This window comes from Salmo salar, unplaced genomic scaffold, assembly GCF_965601325.2.
Source record: "Salmo salar unplaced genomic scaffold, fSalSal1 ptg000432l, whole genome shotgun sequence".
NCBI lineage: Eukaryota > Metazoa > Chordata > Actinopteri > Salmoniformes > Salmonidae > Salmo > Salmo salar.
This window is the reverse complement of record NW_027675387.1, coordinates 1,873,192-1,890,000: the sequence shown is the minus strand read 5'-3', so window position 1 is coordinate 1,890,000 and position 16,809 is coordinate 1,873,192. Positions and strand designations below refer to the sequence as shown.

General features: G+C 41.1%; 2 protein-coding genes across 3 annotated transcripts in view; both read right to left on the bottom strand.

The window, feature by feature from the left end:
* LOC145876079 (tripartite motif-containing protein 16-like) overlaps window positions 1-4,837 on the bottom strand; it is a 12,946-nt gene extending 8,109 nt beyond the window's left edge. Inside the window, exons 1-2 of one of the 2 annotated variants that reach the window (XM_082971863.1) lie at window positions 4,190-4,837; window positions 3,661-3,756 (exon numbers count right to left, since the gene is read on the bottom strand). In XM_082971863.1, coding sequence (XP_082827989.1) covers window positions 3,661-3,756; window positions 4,190-4,786 — 693 coding nt within the window. In that variant the 5' untranslated portion in view covers window positions 4,787-4,837. The remainder of the gene's footprint in view (window positions 1-3,660; window positions 3,757-4,189) is intronic. The other variant, XM_082971864.1, reaches the window with a different exon arrangement.
* Window positions 1-16,809, bottom strand: part of LOC145876087 (cell adhesion molecule CEACAM6) — a 222,577-nt gene that overhangs the window by 109,178 nt on the left and 96,590 nt on the right. The window lies entirely within an intron of this gene.

Below are 16,809 nucleotides of genomic sequence, written 5' to 3'. Positions count from 1 at the left end.
TAGGTTCAGGGTATTTAAAGAGATAAACTGTATGGGTTTATATCTCTCTTGCTCCTCCCTATGGTCTTCTGTGGGAACTACATACCTCATTCACCACACTTGATAGGCTCATAATCTGAGGTAGCAACTGAGTCAGAGCTACAAATCAATGATCTCCACCTATCCATTAGGTTTACAACTCAGTGAACCTGCGCAGCATTCTCTCTATTTGATGCCTACGAACCAACAGATTTCAACGATTATCATATTACCCAGCAGCCATTTAGAAACAAATAAAAAAAGGTTATTTCTTTTTATTCTTTCTTCTGACTGTTTAAATCGGCCACATCTTGAAAAAGAGGACAGGGACATGCGATTTCTTGAGAATTTACACCTTTTTATATATAAAAAAAATATATATACAGTTAACCATGACCAGAACATGTTTAACGTTTGAAGGCTTTGCGCCAACCATCCCTGTAGGTCACTATAACCAGGTGAACAGTGAGCTTCCTCACCAAGTAGCTGTAACCTAGTTAATAGTAAGTTACCTGATGTAAACCTACAAGGTTAGTTAATAATAAGTTACCTGAGGTAAACCTACAAGGATAGTTGATAATAAGTTACCTGAGGTAAACCTACAAGGAGAGTTAATAATAAGTTACCTGAGGTAAACCTACAAGGTTAGTTAATAATAAGTTACCTGAGGTAAACCTACAAGGATTGTTAATAATAAGTTACCTGAGGTAAACCTACAAGGTTAGTTAATAATAAGTTACCTGAGGTAAACCTACAAGGATAGTTAATAATAAGTTACCTGAGGTAAACCTACAAGGATAGTTAATAATAAGTTACCTGAGGTTAACCTACAAGGATGGTTAATAATAAGTTACCTGAGGTAAACCTACAAGGATAGTTAATAATAAGTTACCTGAGGTAAACCTACAAGGATAGTTAATAAGTTACCTGAGGTAAACCTACAAGGTTAACACGGGCTGGAAGAGAATTACTTCAAAACCACAGCAAACAGCTGGGACATATAGTAATATTATATATATATAATATTATATCACTGGGCTCCTGTGTGCTAACAAACCCTGTGTACCACCCCTCCCCTGTTTAACCTTGAATTTCGTTCAGAAAAACACTTCCACATTTAGCAAAACGAACCAACTCTTTACGGATCTGTTCAGTGGTAATAAACGGAGGCAGATTAGACACCACTACTCTTGTCGAAATCAGCACCAACACACCCCTCACATAAATCATACTGGTAACTAGCCGGGTAACAAGACTCACCTTTTACATTACCACAACCACCGCCTTGTTCATTCTGGATACAGAGTGTATATGTTCCTCTCCCACCTGTTCACCGACCAGGATCAATAATTCCTCCACACCATTCTCCACAACGCACCTGAAGAGACAGCGTTTCTTCTCCACTCGGTTGAGGACATCAAACTACCCTACTCCCTCCTCAACTCTAACCGATAAACAGCGGAAACCAATAAACAAACCCTCCCACCATGACAAAATACATGTGGAAAATAGGCAAAAGAATAGCTGCACTCTTCACGAACGACAAAACCTCACGTTACCAACTTCTTCTTCTTCTATGGTATAATGGCGGTCCTCAAACCAACGTTAAAGGAGCATGGCGCCTCCTACTGTGCTGGAGTGTGTTCAATCACGGTTTACACCATTTCTAAATCCTCCTACCTAACTCAGTACTTCTGAGAAAATAAAAAAGATCCCTACTAACTTCTAATAGACCCTCCCCCATCCCCCAAATCCCTTCCAACCCCCCCAAATGTCTCTGATCTCACATTTGTCCTCACCTGTACCCAGTGGAACATTAATATATATTATATCTTGTTTTAAAGTTATTTTAGCTAACTAGTCTACAATTTCATTCCATTCCACACCTGAATGTGCTGGGACCCAGCAGAATCTCACTACTAGACCCATTCTCTCATTTCTCCATAATAACATTAATACCTCCAATAGTAGGTCACTCCTAATAGATTTACCAGATGATAAACTATTCAATACAGACAGAGAATCTGAGGATACTATAACTCTAACAGGCTGTACGTCCTCCACCCACTGGAGGACAACTATTATCACCAACAGTTCAACTGAGTACACTGACAGTTCATCTGTTAGTCTTCTACATATCTGCACATCACATTCAGGAAGGTAAACACCTGCTCCTGTGGGCCCACTATCTGGGCCCTTGGATCCATCTGTGAAAAGAGGTAAAAAAGCATAACAACTTCTACCAATGTAATTGTCAACCAGTTTCCCTTTATCACTGACTTCTGACCCAATCTTTTCCTTTTGTCTACCAAGGTTAGATCAACAACAGGATCTGGGAGTAACCATGGAGGAACATCCCCTATCACCACAGAAAGGGCCAACCTCCAACTCCCTGAAACTACTCTCATCAGCAAGCTTTCCAACTGTCCAACCAAAACCACTGCCTTGTCTACTAGTATATTCCCAACAGTCATCTAGAACAGTAGCAGTGGGATGCTCAACCTCACAGCCTTTCAACCCAATAAGCTAATGACAACATCAGGCCAACTAACCCTACACTCATTAAAACCCACTACCCCCATTCCACTACTTTGACCCTATCTGCTCCTGCACCAGGCCAACTAACCCTACACTCATTAAAACCCACTACCCCCATTCCAATACTTTGACCCTATCTGCTCCTGCACCAGGCCAACTAACCCTACACTCATTAAAACCCACTACCCCCATTCCACTACTTTGACCCTATCTGCTCCTGCACCAGGCCAACTAACCCTACACTCATTAAAACCCACTACCCCATTCCACTACTTTGACCCTATCTGCTCCTGCACCAGGCCAACTAACCCTACACTCATTCAAACCCACTACCCCATTCCACTACTTTGACCCTATCTGCTCCTGCACCAGGCCAACTAACCCTACACTCATTAAAACCCCACTACCCCATTCCACTACTTTGACCCTATCTGCTCCTGCACCAGGCCAACTAAACCTACACTCATTAAAACCCACTACCCCATTCCACTACTTTGACCCTATCTGCTCCTGCACCAGGCCAACTAACCCTACACTCATTAAAAACCACTACCCCATTCCACTACTTTGACCCTATCTGCTCCTACACCAGGCCAACTAACCCTACACTCATTAAAACCCACTACCCCATTCCACTACTTTGACCCTATCTGCTCCTGCACCAGGCCAACGACCTGGGAGGACAGGACACCACCACCCAACACACCCTGGAACTCTTCTGAAGTCAAATCTAGTATGACCAAATACTTCTCTGCAGCTGCCACCAAAACATATTTTTTTCCTGTGATTTACATTCCATTTCTGCGGTACAGTTGATAACCATTTGCTATGAACACTAAGAAGCCAACCTTACTGAAGCATATATCACTGGTTGGCCCATCCCTCTGTGCTGTCACAGATCTACTACTCACAGGGATCCTCTCAGGATCCCTCAGCCTTGACCCATCCTCCTCTACTTTCTTCACTGCCTCAGCAGTGACAACCTGTTCCCAACAGTGGGGTCAGTGGGATTGGATAGGGGCCCCTCTACTTCTCTCTCTCTCTCTCTCTCTGACTGGAGGAGACAGGTGAAATGGTGTGTCTCCTCTGGTCAACAATACTCACCTTGAGAGACTCCACAGCCTGTTGGAGCTCCTTCAGCTCCTTCTCTCTCTCCTGGAATCTCTGCTGGACCTTCTGCTGACTCATCCCCAGCTGCCTCTGTGGAGAATCACTCTTCAATGAGCTATCAAGCTTTATTAGTCCAGTAGATCAATAGTATAGTAATGTGACATAGGGCCCATAGAGAGGAAGGTCTAAAAAAATGGATGGTCCATTTACTAAATGATATTTATTTGTTGCTATGTGAATGATTATAGTTTTTATGGTAGGACTACATGTATCAACAGGTTGAGACTGAACTTTGGACTCATAAAAGGGCATTCAGAATGATAATAGTGTTTGACATTATAAAATGGTGATACATCTGGAGAATCTGGGTTGACATATCTATATACTCAAGGTTTGTGTTCATATTTGTTCTGCTGAGGATCCATTTCATTTGAATGATCTCATATTCAAACAGCCTTAGTTCCTACTGTATCTTTAATTCTTTGTTTATCAGACAGTCACCAACAAGTTGTTCTGGTCTTACCTGTTTCTCAGTCCTCTCTGCTGCAGCTGACACTGTATCATGGCCTTTATGTTCATCCATTGTACACATCAGACAGATACACTGCTGATCGGTACGACAGTAAACCTCCAGCAGTTTGTCATGATGAGAGCAGATCTTCTCCTGTAGTTGTGCGGTGGCTTTGACCAGCTTGTGCCTCTTCAAAGCAGGAGATTCGTAGTGAGATTGGAGGTGAGTCTCACAGTAAGAGGCCAGACACACCAGACAGGACATGAGGGCTTTCTGCTTTCTGGTCCCAGTGCAGAAATCACACGCCACATCTCTAGGTCCAGCATAGCACAGAGCAGGAGGGGGAGCAGCCTGGAGTCCTGTCTTCTTCAGTTTCTCCACCAGCTCAGCCAACATGTTATTTTTCCTCAGATTAGGCCTTGGAGTGAAGGTCTCTCTGCACTGAGGACAGCTATAGACCCCTTTCAGAACATCCTGATCCCAGCAGCCCTCAATACAGCTCCTACAGTAACTGTGTCCACAGGGGATGGCGACTGGTTCCTTCAGTAGATCCAGACAGACAGAACAACAGAACTGGTCCTGGTCCAGCAGAACTCCCTGTTGAGCCATTTGGACGGTTGTTCACTCTCACACAGACAGACGACACAGAGACTCAGATCAGTTTCGTTTCCTCAGAAGAGAGTTTGTGGGAGGGGGAGGGATTTCCTGGTTCTGCCAGAGGGGTGGGGTTAGAGGGAGGGAGGGGTTAGAGGAATGCAGGAAGAGAGAGAGGAACTGCATGCAACATCAAGAGGGAGACAAATAGTTTTGTTCCAATGTTAGAGCCTTTAACATGGAACACATGACATAATGAATCTTAAAATGTGAGTTGTTAGAATATATGAAGGGTAACAGTTTTCTATGAAGTACGTATGTATCATTATTTTAATCACCTTTATAATGCCTTATAAATCAATAAGTCCTGAGGAGGTGTGATATATGGTTATTATACAGAACCACGGCTAAGGGCTGTTCTTAGACAAGACACAACACGGATTGAGAATTATCTAACACTTTCAACAATACAATCACATTTTATTTTATTGGTTACATACACATATTTATCAGTTGTTATTGTGGGTGAAGTGAAATGCTTGTGTTCCCAGCTCCAACAGTGCAGTAATATCTAACAATGCTTGTGTTCCTGGTTCCAACAGTGCAGTAATATCTAACAATGCTTGTGTTCCCAGCTCCAACAGTGCAGTAATATCTAACAATGCTTGTGTTCCCAGCTCCAACAGTGCAGTAATATCTAACAATGCTTGTGTTCCTGGCTCCAACAGTGCAGTAATATCTAACAATGCTTGTGTTCCCAGCTCCGACAGTGCAGTAATATCTAACAATGCTTGTGTTCCCAGCTCACAGAGGGCAGAAGTCAATGAAAATATTAGGACAAGCAATGATATATATATATATATACATATATACACTGTATACTGTGATGTGATGCATAGACAATTTGGAGTACATCTGTAGTATATCTGAAGAATAGTAGATGTACAGTAGTAGTTATATAGGATGAACCAGGACTAGAATACAGTATATACATATTAAGTGGACAGCAGTAGTTATATAGGATGAACCAGGACTAGAATACAGTATATACATATGAAGTAGACAGCAGTAGTTATATAGGATGAACCAGGACTGGAATACAGTATATACATATGAAGTGGACAGCAGTAGTTATATAGGATGAACCAGGACTAGAATACAGTATATTCATATGAAGTGGACAGCAGTAGTTATATAGGATGAACCAGGACTAGAATACAGTATATACATATGAAGTGGACAGCAGTAGTTATATAGGATGAACCAGGACTAGAATACAGTATATACATATGAAGTAGACAGCAGTAGTTATATAGGATGAACCAGGACTAGAATACAGTATATACATATGAAGTGGACAGCAGTAGTTATATAGGATGAACCATGACTAGAATACAGTATATACATATGAAGTGGACAGTAGTAGTTATATAGGATGAACCAGGACTAGAATACAGTATATACATATGAAGTGGACAGCAGTAGTTATATAGGATGAACCAGGACTGGAATACAGTATATTCATATGAAGTGGACAGTAGTAGTTATATAGGATGAACCATGACTAGAATACAGTATATACATATGAAGTGGACAGCAGTAGTTATATAGGATGAACCAGGACTAGAATACAGTATATTCATATGAAGTGGACAGCAGTAGTTATATAGGATGAACCATGACTAGAATACAGTATATACATATGAAGTGGACAGCAGTAGTTATATAGGATGAACCAGGACTAGAATACAGTATATACATATGAAGTGGACAGCAGTAGTTATATAGGATAAACCAGGACTGGAATACAGTATATACATATGAAGTGGGCAGCAGTAGTTATATAGGATGAACCAGGACTAGAATACAGTATATACATATGAAGTGGACAGCAGTAGTTATATAGGATAAACCAGGACTGGAATACAGTATATACATATGAAGTGGGCAGCAGTAGTTATATAGGATGAACCAGGACTAGAATACAGTATATACATATGAAGTGGACAGCAGTAGTTATATAGGATGAACCAGGACTAGAATACAGTATATACATTTGTATTTATTTCACCTTTATTTAACCAGGTAGGCAAGTTGAGAACAAGTTCTCATTTACAATTGCGACCTGGCCAAGATAAAGCAAAGCAGTTCGACAACATACAACAACACAGAGTTACACATGGAGTAAAACAAACATACAGTCAATAATACAGTAAAAACATAAGTCTATATACATTGTGAGCAAATTAGGTGAGATAAGGGAGGTAAAGGCAATAAATAGGCCATGGTGGCAAAGTAAATACAATATAGCAAGTAAAACACTGGAATGGTAGATTTATAATTTGAAGAAAGTTCAAAGTTAAAATATAAATAATATGGTGCAAAGGAGCAAAATAAATAAATAAATAAATACAGTAGGGGAACAAGTAGTAGTTTGGGCTAAATTATAGATGGGCTATGTACAGGTGCAGTGATCTGGGAGCTGCTCTGACAGCTGGTGCTTAAAGCTAGTGAGGGAGATATGTGTTTCCAGTTTCAGAGATTTTTGTAGTTCGTTCCAGTCATTGGCAGCAGAGAACTGGAAGGAGAGGCGGCCAAAGGAGGAAATGGCTTTGTGGGTGACCAGAGAGATCCCTGACCTTATCTTCTCTCAAGAAGATGTCTGGTAGGCCCATTTAAATACCTTTTTTGGACATTTGAAGATAGCAGATGTTTGAGTTGGGTCTATTAACACAGCTCTGAGTTGTTATTATTTTTTTTATTTTTTTTTGACAAAATGAGCACTCCTGGAAGTGACAGATTTTGACTCATATTGAGTGATAAGACTGAGCTATTTAAAAACACTTTTTCAACATTTCAAGATAGCAGTTAGTTCAGTTTGATCTTACTAAAGACAGCTGTATATTATTTTTTTTGACCCAAAAATATTCTATGTTCACGCCCACTTTTTTTGCACTATGTTTGAAGGCTGTCAACTTCTTGTCAGGAGGAGAATCACTTAGCCTTTCGACTAATTTTCAAATGATAGGATGCCTATTTAAAAACACTTTAGTAGGTGCAAGCGTCCCACCTAGCCCATAGAGGTTAAACCTAAACAGAATAAGTTGCAACTTAAGGTATAATTATTTTATTCATTTTGACATATTGTTTGGGACCACTTTTTTTGCACTATGTTTGAAGGCTGTCAGCTTCTTCTCAGGAAGAGAATCCCTTAGCCTTTCAACTAATTTTGGGTTAGTTGGACTAATTTTGGGTTAGTTCTCTCAAGAAGAACTAACCCATCTCAACATGACAGAGAGTAAGACAGGAGAACCTATTTCAACATGACAGAGAGTAAGACAGGAGAACCTATTTCAACATGACGGAGAGTAAGACAGGAGAACCTATTTCAACATGACGGAGAGTAAGACAGGAGAACCTATTTCAACATGACGGAGAGTAAGACAGGAGAACCTATTTCAACATGACGGAGAGTAAGTCAGGAGTCCCTGACCTTATCTTCTCTCAAGAAGATGTCTGGTAGGCAGGGCTGGGCGATATGGACCAAAAGTCATATCCCGATATATTTAGGCTGAATATCGATATAAGATATATATCCTGATATTTTTTCCGCAAAGTGAGAGCAAATGTTCAGTCAAAGTCAAAGCCAGATATGACATGTCTCAAGTAGTTTTATTGAAAGCGGCTATTTCAGTGAACAGTTGAAAAATCAAATGAATAAATAATAAACAGGGCTCTTCACCTGGTTCAGATTAAATGCTCAGCTGTTCAAATAACAACAACATGTAAACATAAACACTGTAGAACAACAGGACGACCTTTTTGGAAATCAAAGCTTCATAAGGTGAACATTTAAATAAATACAAATATCTTAAACAAAAATAGCCTATAAAATAAAATAGGCCTATCTATTTCTGAAATAAATATTATATATATTTATGAGAAAAGTCAACTTTTTTTTTAGTTTGACAACTTTAAATGGCTTATTAAAATCAAATTACAGATTTCTTCTCCTTTCTAACAAATCCACAGATGCAAATAACGAACATTACAAAATAATAAAATATGACAAACCCTAATAAGGGCAGCAATTATATATAAATAAAGAACAAAATAAAGTGCTCAGTTTGAGAAAATGTTTTTTAAACATCAGCCTGAGATTACCATTTGCTTTTTGTTAACTCAATTTCTTATCTGAACAGCCTCAACCAGTTGCACAAGAAACAGACTATCAACTCAATAAACATTTTCCCCCTCTTTTTTTACTTTGATAAACAGTAATGCTGTCTTGAGGTAGACATTAGAAGACAAGCGTGTCCTCCTTCGTTTAAAGATTTTGTGCGAGAAACACCAGCCTGTCAACGGCATCCGGCTTCAGAGATGCTCTGTGGCAGGTCACGATATTGCCACTGCAGCTGAAAACCCTTTCGGAGGGTGAACTGGTAGCTGGTACCAAGAGATACTTTTTTGCCAGGTGGCTCAGAGCTGGAAAGACAACTTCATGATCCTTCCACCACTTGAGGGGATCAGTGTCACTCTCCACACTTGCTGACTGCAAGTAACTTGACAGTTCATTTTCAATAGCCTCCCTCTTGGTTGGTGGTGCAGTGGTGGTGGCTGTGCGCTGCTTGAAGAAGCTTGCCAGTGTCTTAGCTTTTGGTGCCACTGCTGCTTCTCCATCTGCAGGCTCAGGCACAGTTGGCACACGTAGGTAAGGCGGTTGACAGCTGCTCTGATCAGCCAGTAGCGTCTCCACCTCCAAGACAGCTCTGTGCTTCAATGCATCAACTTTTTCACTTGGGATATAGGTGGCCCTGAAGCGTGGATCCACAAATGAAGCCATCTCCAATAGGTCAGTAGTGGCTGGGTCAGAATACTTGCGGTTGAGGTACTCAACAATGCTGGTCTTGATCGATTTGCAAAGCTCGCTATCACCCTCTTCACATGCCAGGAGACTGTCGTTAAAAAGGTGCAGCACAGGTTTTACATATGATAGAGTGACGTACTCCTCACCTGACAAAGCATCGGTAAAGTCCTGGAGAGGTTTCAGGACCTTTTGGACTGCTTCTAGGACCTCTAAGTCCTGCCAGGTAGGGACAAGGTGCCTGGTCTTTTTGTCATTAGACAGGACTTTGGCCAGTGCTCCTTCCTGCTCCAGGACTCTCTATCATCTGCTGCCTTGATCCCCAGCGTGTGGCAGACTCGGTTATGAGTTGGTGACTTGGCAGACCCAGCTGAATCTGGACTTCAGCAAGATGTCTCCTTTTCTTCCAGCTGTACCAAAAACAGCTTACAATTCTCTTGCACAGAGAAATGGCCCGGGTGACGCGCTTGTCATTCATGCCATGTCCTGTCAGAAACATAAAAAAACTATTAAACAAATGTGCTTATGCGAGAAATTTGACTCTGTTTTCACTTTAACACACTCACACAACTAAGTGCTTTCCAAAATCAAGCTTTAGAAATATTCTACATTAATATTTTCTTGTTTCATAGTTTATTTTTTTTTAATCAACGCCAGTCCTAATCATAAATATCAAATATTATATTCATTTATTTTGTGAATTTTAATCCTGTAAGTGATTTGTATGTATTATTATTTGTGTATAATTTATAAATGATGACTATACTGTATGTACATTTACTGATGTTTCGTTCTTGTTGTTGTTCTTAGTATTTATGCTTAGTATTTAATGCTACTTCATATTTCTACTCCACTAAAAACTCCACAATGTTTAGGCCTACCTACGTGTCAACATTAGTTTCTAGTTACTTTGCAGTTGGCTCTTCAATCCAGAGAAAAAACTATAGTCTATCATAATAACTAAATATGTTACCTTGATGATATCAACAGGCTAACCAGCATTTTAAAGTCATAATTACCTCACCTTTACCAGCTGTAACATTAAAGTGGTAAACACATCAATGCATCACTAATTCTTATCCAATAACCTAATAAATATGGTTCTGAAATCTACCATCCTGTATTGTAAGTGATTTTACTTTTAACACTTTATGTTTTGTGTTTTATTAATCAATCTTTGGCCAAGACAGCAGCATAAAACAAAACAAGTTGCAGACAGACACAAAGGAAAATAATAAAAAACTAATATTTTAATATGTTTTTTTCTTTAAAGTAAAATATGTGAATACTCCTTAATAAAACACTGCACTCCCCAATAGCCAAGTGTAGTCTGACCGAAGCACTGCATCCTCATCGTTCAGCTCCACCGCTCTGACCACGTCGCTCCCGTTGGCGGTTGTTATAGCAACCGGATGCTTTTCTTGGAGTTTCCCAGCTTGCGTCCTGCGAGGCCTCAGCTATATGCTCACCGGTGTGATCCTGGGGGGAAATAACTTGTTTTGGAGACACGACGCTGTTTTCATCTCCCCCAGTCGTTGAATGAAGTGAACATGTAAGGCTCACATTGTCCTGCTCGACCCACATATCGCTGGTCAACGCCAAAATGGGTCCCGTTAGCGAGCCGGTCAGCAAGGCTCTGCCTGACTTCAGTGGACATTTGTGGCAGTGCTTCTCGTGTAAAGTAGTTGGGAAGCTCATATCTCGGGTCCATAGTTTTCAGTAGCTTTTTTGAATCCGACTTGTTCCACAGTTGCAACAGGGACCATATCTTTAGCAATGTGATAGGACACCGCTGTAGTTATAGTACACCACTTGCCAATTTTCTTTTCATAAAGGCTCACTGCGGGAAAATGAAGTTTGCAGTGAGCTTTGTTTCGGGGCTTTTTCGGGTTGTCGACGGCTTGCGGCTGGGGCTTCTGCAGCGCGCAGTTTCACACACTCTTCGTATTGCAGTTTGTGCCACTGTTTTAGGTGGTGAAAAAGATTTGTAGTGCTTCCACCCCTGGCTGTAACTTTTTTTATGGCACTGCCTACATATAACGTGATTTTGTTGCTCATCTGATACTTTGAATCCGAACCATCTCCAAATTACTGAGCCAATGCTTTTTCTTTTACTAACCAATTCCTCGTCAAAACGCTCCGCAGACGCTGTTGCTTCCTCCATGTTTGTTGAAGTGTCTGTTCCTGCCCCTCCGCCCTCTGTGCATGAAAGAGGAGGCGCGGGGAGCAGCGCAGAGAGCTCCGGGTCTGCAGCTTGCTTGGAGCAAGGATCAAAGCGCAAATTTCAACTATATCGATATATGCGAAATGGTCTAATTTCATATCACATTTAAAATATATCGATATATTTTTTTATATCAATATATCGCCCAGCCCTAGTCAGGCTGATAAGAACAATTCTTATTTTGTATAACGGGTCACTTAGGATGGCAGTAGCATTGTTGACGAAATGCAGGCATCGCAGCAGAATTAGGAAGCGGTCTTGGGAAAAGAGGGTGGCAAAGAAGGGAGTTGCAAACATAGGATCTGTGCTCCAGTATTCTCTTAGGGAGTTCTTCTTTACTATCCCCATGAGGAGGACTGTCACCAGGAAGGTATACATTTCACTCATTGTGGTTGTCACCCATTTAGCGAGTTTCCCCCTCACTCCTGGCTCTCTCTTCTCCTGTAGCTCCAAGGCATAGCGATTGGTCTCCTGTACTATGGTTTCCCACCAGCTCCTCTGTCAGAAACAACTTGAAGCACTCTGCCTCAGATGGAAATGGACTCCAGACTGGGACTCATCAAAACAAACAGCAGGGCCAGGAGGGGTGAAATGACTGGCGGCCTTCCAGCTACCACAGAACTCCTGTACTTCATCCACTGTCGGTCTCCCTCCATCACCACCAGCATCTTCAAAGGGACCTGGTACTTGGTCAGTGGACAAGGGAACCTCAGATTCAGGGTTCTCAATGGCTACAAGGTTGGGGGGGGGGGGGGGGGGGGGGGGCAGCTCCTCACTGTCAGAATCTGATTCCTGACTTTCAGACTCATTGTCAGAATTGTAATAAAATCTCCAGAATTTCCACATTTGTGAGTTGTCTCCTTTTGAAAGACATTGCTAATGCTACAGCTTAGCTCACTAGCTACATACATAAACAACAACACTGAATGGCTCAGAGTGAGAGGGGACGTGATTGACTGCCGGCGTGCGTCACTTGTATCAATAAATCACCATCAGAAAATGTTTTGTGAGGTAATTATTTGTGTATTTATTGTTTTATTCACATGTTTTCAATTCTGGGTGACAAATCATGCATTCCGATTCTTGCATAGATTGTAATGGGCACATATTATGTGTGTAAAATACTTATTTGAAGGTTATAGTGATTATGATGAGCTAAGCTAATTCCAGCTATGTGTATGGAGCCATGTTTGTTGACATACAATGCATTCTGGGTTTCACGTAATCATCCGTTTGACCAAAGATGTTATAACAAAATGAGGTGAGTAAGAGTTCACTCATTTTTTGAGGACTTCCGGAAATGAATGGTGGGATGTGAACGACGGTAGATGACACACCCCTTCAACACTATAAACAGACCAAACTCATCTTGTCTTTTATTATCTTCGGTTTCTGTGAGGGAAAAATGCATGGCTGCGCGCTGAAACTAATCGTCGGATTACTGTCGATTTCTAGAAAATGTTTTACCTAATTATTTCGATCAATGGTGAGCTCACCCCGTGATGTGATTAATTAGACATAGTAATTGCAATTAGCTAATTCATATTGTAGTTTACGTCAGCCGAGAGTTAGAAAATATGACCGCTTGTGTTGGGTCAATCTTTCTTCAGTTAGCGCTAAGACAAATGTAGCCTACATTTTTTCCGGTTAGGATGATTGTGTTGTGCTATATATATATATATATACACTTCTGTGAATATCTGAACCATTTGCATCCAAAAATAAACTGCTCACATTCTGGAGATAAACTTTGTAAGGACTGTGTGTGTTTTTATGTGTCCAGCTCAAATGCTGATTGTTGCGTCATTGGAAACTGTCCGTTGTAAATGAGTGTTCTAAATGAGTGTTCTAAAGAGTGTTCTAAACGAGGGTTCTAAATGAGGGTTGTAAATGAGGGTTCTAAAGAGCGTTCTAAATGAGTGTTCTCAAGAGCGTTCTAAATGAGTGTTCTAAATGAGCGTTCTAAACGAGGGTTCTAAATGAGTGTTCTAAAGAGTGTTCTAAAGAGTGTTCTAAACGAGGGTTCTAAACGAGGGTTCTAAATGAGGGTTGTAAATGAGGGTTCTAAAGAGCGTTCTAAATGAGTGTTCTCAATGAGCGTTGTAAATGAGCGTTCTAAATGAGTGTTCTAAATGAGCGTTCTAAACGAGGGTTCTAAATGAGTGTTCTAAATGAGCGTTGTAAATGAGCGTTCTAAACGAGCGTTCTAAATGAGCGTTCTAAATGAGCGTTCTAAATGAGTGTTGTAAATGAGTGTTCTGAGTGTTCTAAATGAGCGTTCTAAATGAGGGTTCTAAAGAGCATTCTAAATGAGCGTTGTAAATGAGTGTTCTAAATGAGTGTTCTAAAATAGGGTTCTAAAAGAGGGTTCTAAAAGAGGGTTCTAAACGAGGGTTCGTAATGAGGGTTCTAAATGTGTGTTCTAAATGAGTGTTCTAATGAGCGTTCTAAACGAGGGTTCTAAATGAGGGTTCTAAATGAACGTTCTAAATGAGGGTTTTAAAATAGCGTTCTAAATGAGGGTTCTAAAAGAGGGTTCTAAAAGAGCGTTCTAAATGAGCGTTCTAAACGAGTGTTCTAAACGAGTGTTCTAAATGAGTGTTCGTAATGAGGGTTCTAAATGTGTGTTCTAAATGAGTGTTCTGAGTGTTCTAAATGAGGGTTTTAAAATAGCGTTCTAAATGAGCGTTCTAAATGAGTGTTCTAAATGAGGGTTCTAAATGAGGGTTCTAAATGAGCGTTTTAAATGAGCGTTCTAAATGAGTGTTCTAAAAGAGGGTTCTAAAAGAGTGTTCTAAAGAAGCGTTCTAAAAGAGTGTTCTAAATTAGTGTTCGTAATGAGGGTTCTAACTGTGTGTTCGTAATGAGGGTTCTAACTGTGTGTTCTAAATGAGTGTTGTAAATGAGCGTTGTAAATGAGCGTTGTAACTGAGCGTTCTAACCGAGCGTTCTAAATGAGTGTTCTAAAAGAGTGTTAGGCTATATAGTGCACTGTGTTTGACCAAGGTCCACAGTTAATTGTAGTGCACAATTTAGTGTTCTAATCACACAGCGCTTCAGGAACCACTGTAGAACGATCACACCCCGTGTGACAGGCAGACAGGTTAGGGTTAGGAGGTGTTACTAGACAGACAGACAGACAGATAGACAGACAGACAGGTTAGAGTTAGGAGGTGTTACTAGACAGACAGACAGACAGACAGACAGACAGACAGGTTAGGGTTAGGAGGTGTTACTGTACAGACAGACAGACAGACAGAGACAGACAGACAGGTTAGGGTTAGGAGGTGTTACTGTACAGACAGACAGGTTAGGGTTAGGAGGTGTTACTGTACAGACAGACAGACAGACAGGTTAGGGTTAGGAGGTGTTACTAGACAGACAGACAGACAGACAGACAGACAGGTTAGAGTTAAGAGGTGTTACTGAACAGACAGACAGACAGGTTAGGAGGTGTTACTATACAGACAGACAGACAGACAGACAGGTTAGGGTTAGGAGGTGTTACTGTACAGACAGACAGACAGGTTAGGGTTAGGAGGTGTTACTATACAGACAGACAGACAGACAGACAGGTTAGAGTTAGGTGTTACTGAACAGGCAGACAGACAGACAGGTTAGGAGGTGTTACTATACAGACAGACAGGCAGGCAGACAGACAGGTTAGAGTTAGGAGGTGTTACTGTACAGACAGACAGACAGACAGACAGGTTAGGGTTAGGAGGTGTTACTATACAGACAGACAGACAGACAGGTTAGGGTTAGGAGGTGTTACTAGACAGACAGACAGGTTAGGGTTAGGAGGTGTTACTATACAGACAGACAGACAGGTTAGGGTTATGAGGTGTTACTGTACAGACAGACAGACAGACAGACAGGTTAGGGTTAGGAGGTGTTACTGAAAAGACAGACAGACAGAGAGACAGACAGAGAGACAGGTTAGAGTTAGGAGGGAAAAAAATGCATGGCTGCACGCTGAAACTAATCGTCGGATTACTGTCGATTTCTAGAAAGTGTTTTACCTAATTATTTCGATCAATGGTGAGCTCACCCCGTGATGTGATTAATTATACATAGTAATTGCTATTAGCTAATTCATATTGTAGTTTACGTCAGCCGAGAGTTAGAAAATATGACTGCTTGTGTTGGGTCAATCTATCCTCAGTTAGCGCTACGACAAATGTAGCCTACATTTTTCCGGTTAGGATGATTGTATTGTGCTATATTATATATATATGTACACACACACACACTGCTCAAAAAAAATAAAGGGAACACTTAAACAACACATCCTAGATCTGAATGAAATAAATAATCTTATTAAAATACTGTTTTCTTTACATAGTTGAATGTGCTGACAACAAAATCACACAAAAATAATCAATGGAAATCCAATTTATCAACCCATGGAGGTCTGGATTTGTAGTCACACTCAAAATTAAAGTGGAAAACCACACTACAGGCTGATCCAACTTTGATGTAATGTCCTTAAAACAAGTCAAAATGAGGCTCAGTAGTGTGTGTGGCCTCCACGTGCCTGTATGACCTCCCTACAACGCCTGGGCATGCTCCTGATGAGGTGGCGGATGGTCTCCTGAGGGATCTCCTCCCAGACCTGGACTAAAGCATCCACCAACTCCTGGACAGTCTGTGGTGCAACGTGGCGTTGGTGGATGGAGCGAGACATGATGTCCCAGATGTGCTCAATTGGATTCAGGTCTGGGGAACGGGCGGGCCAGTCCATAGCATCAATGCCTTCCTCTTGCAGGAACTGCTGACACACTCCAGCCACATGAGGTCTAGCATTGTCTTGCATTAGGAGGAACCCAGGGCCAACCGCACCAGCATATGGTCTCACAAGGGGTCTGAGGATCTCATCTCGGTACCTAATGGCAGTCAGGCTACCTCTCAATTTAGAACACACATTTAGAACCCTCATTTAGAACGCTC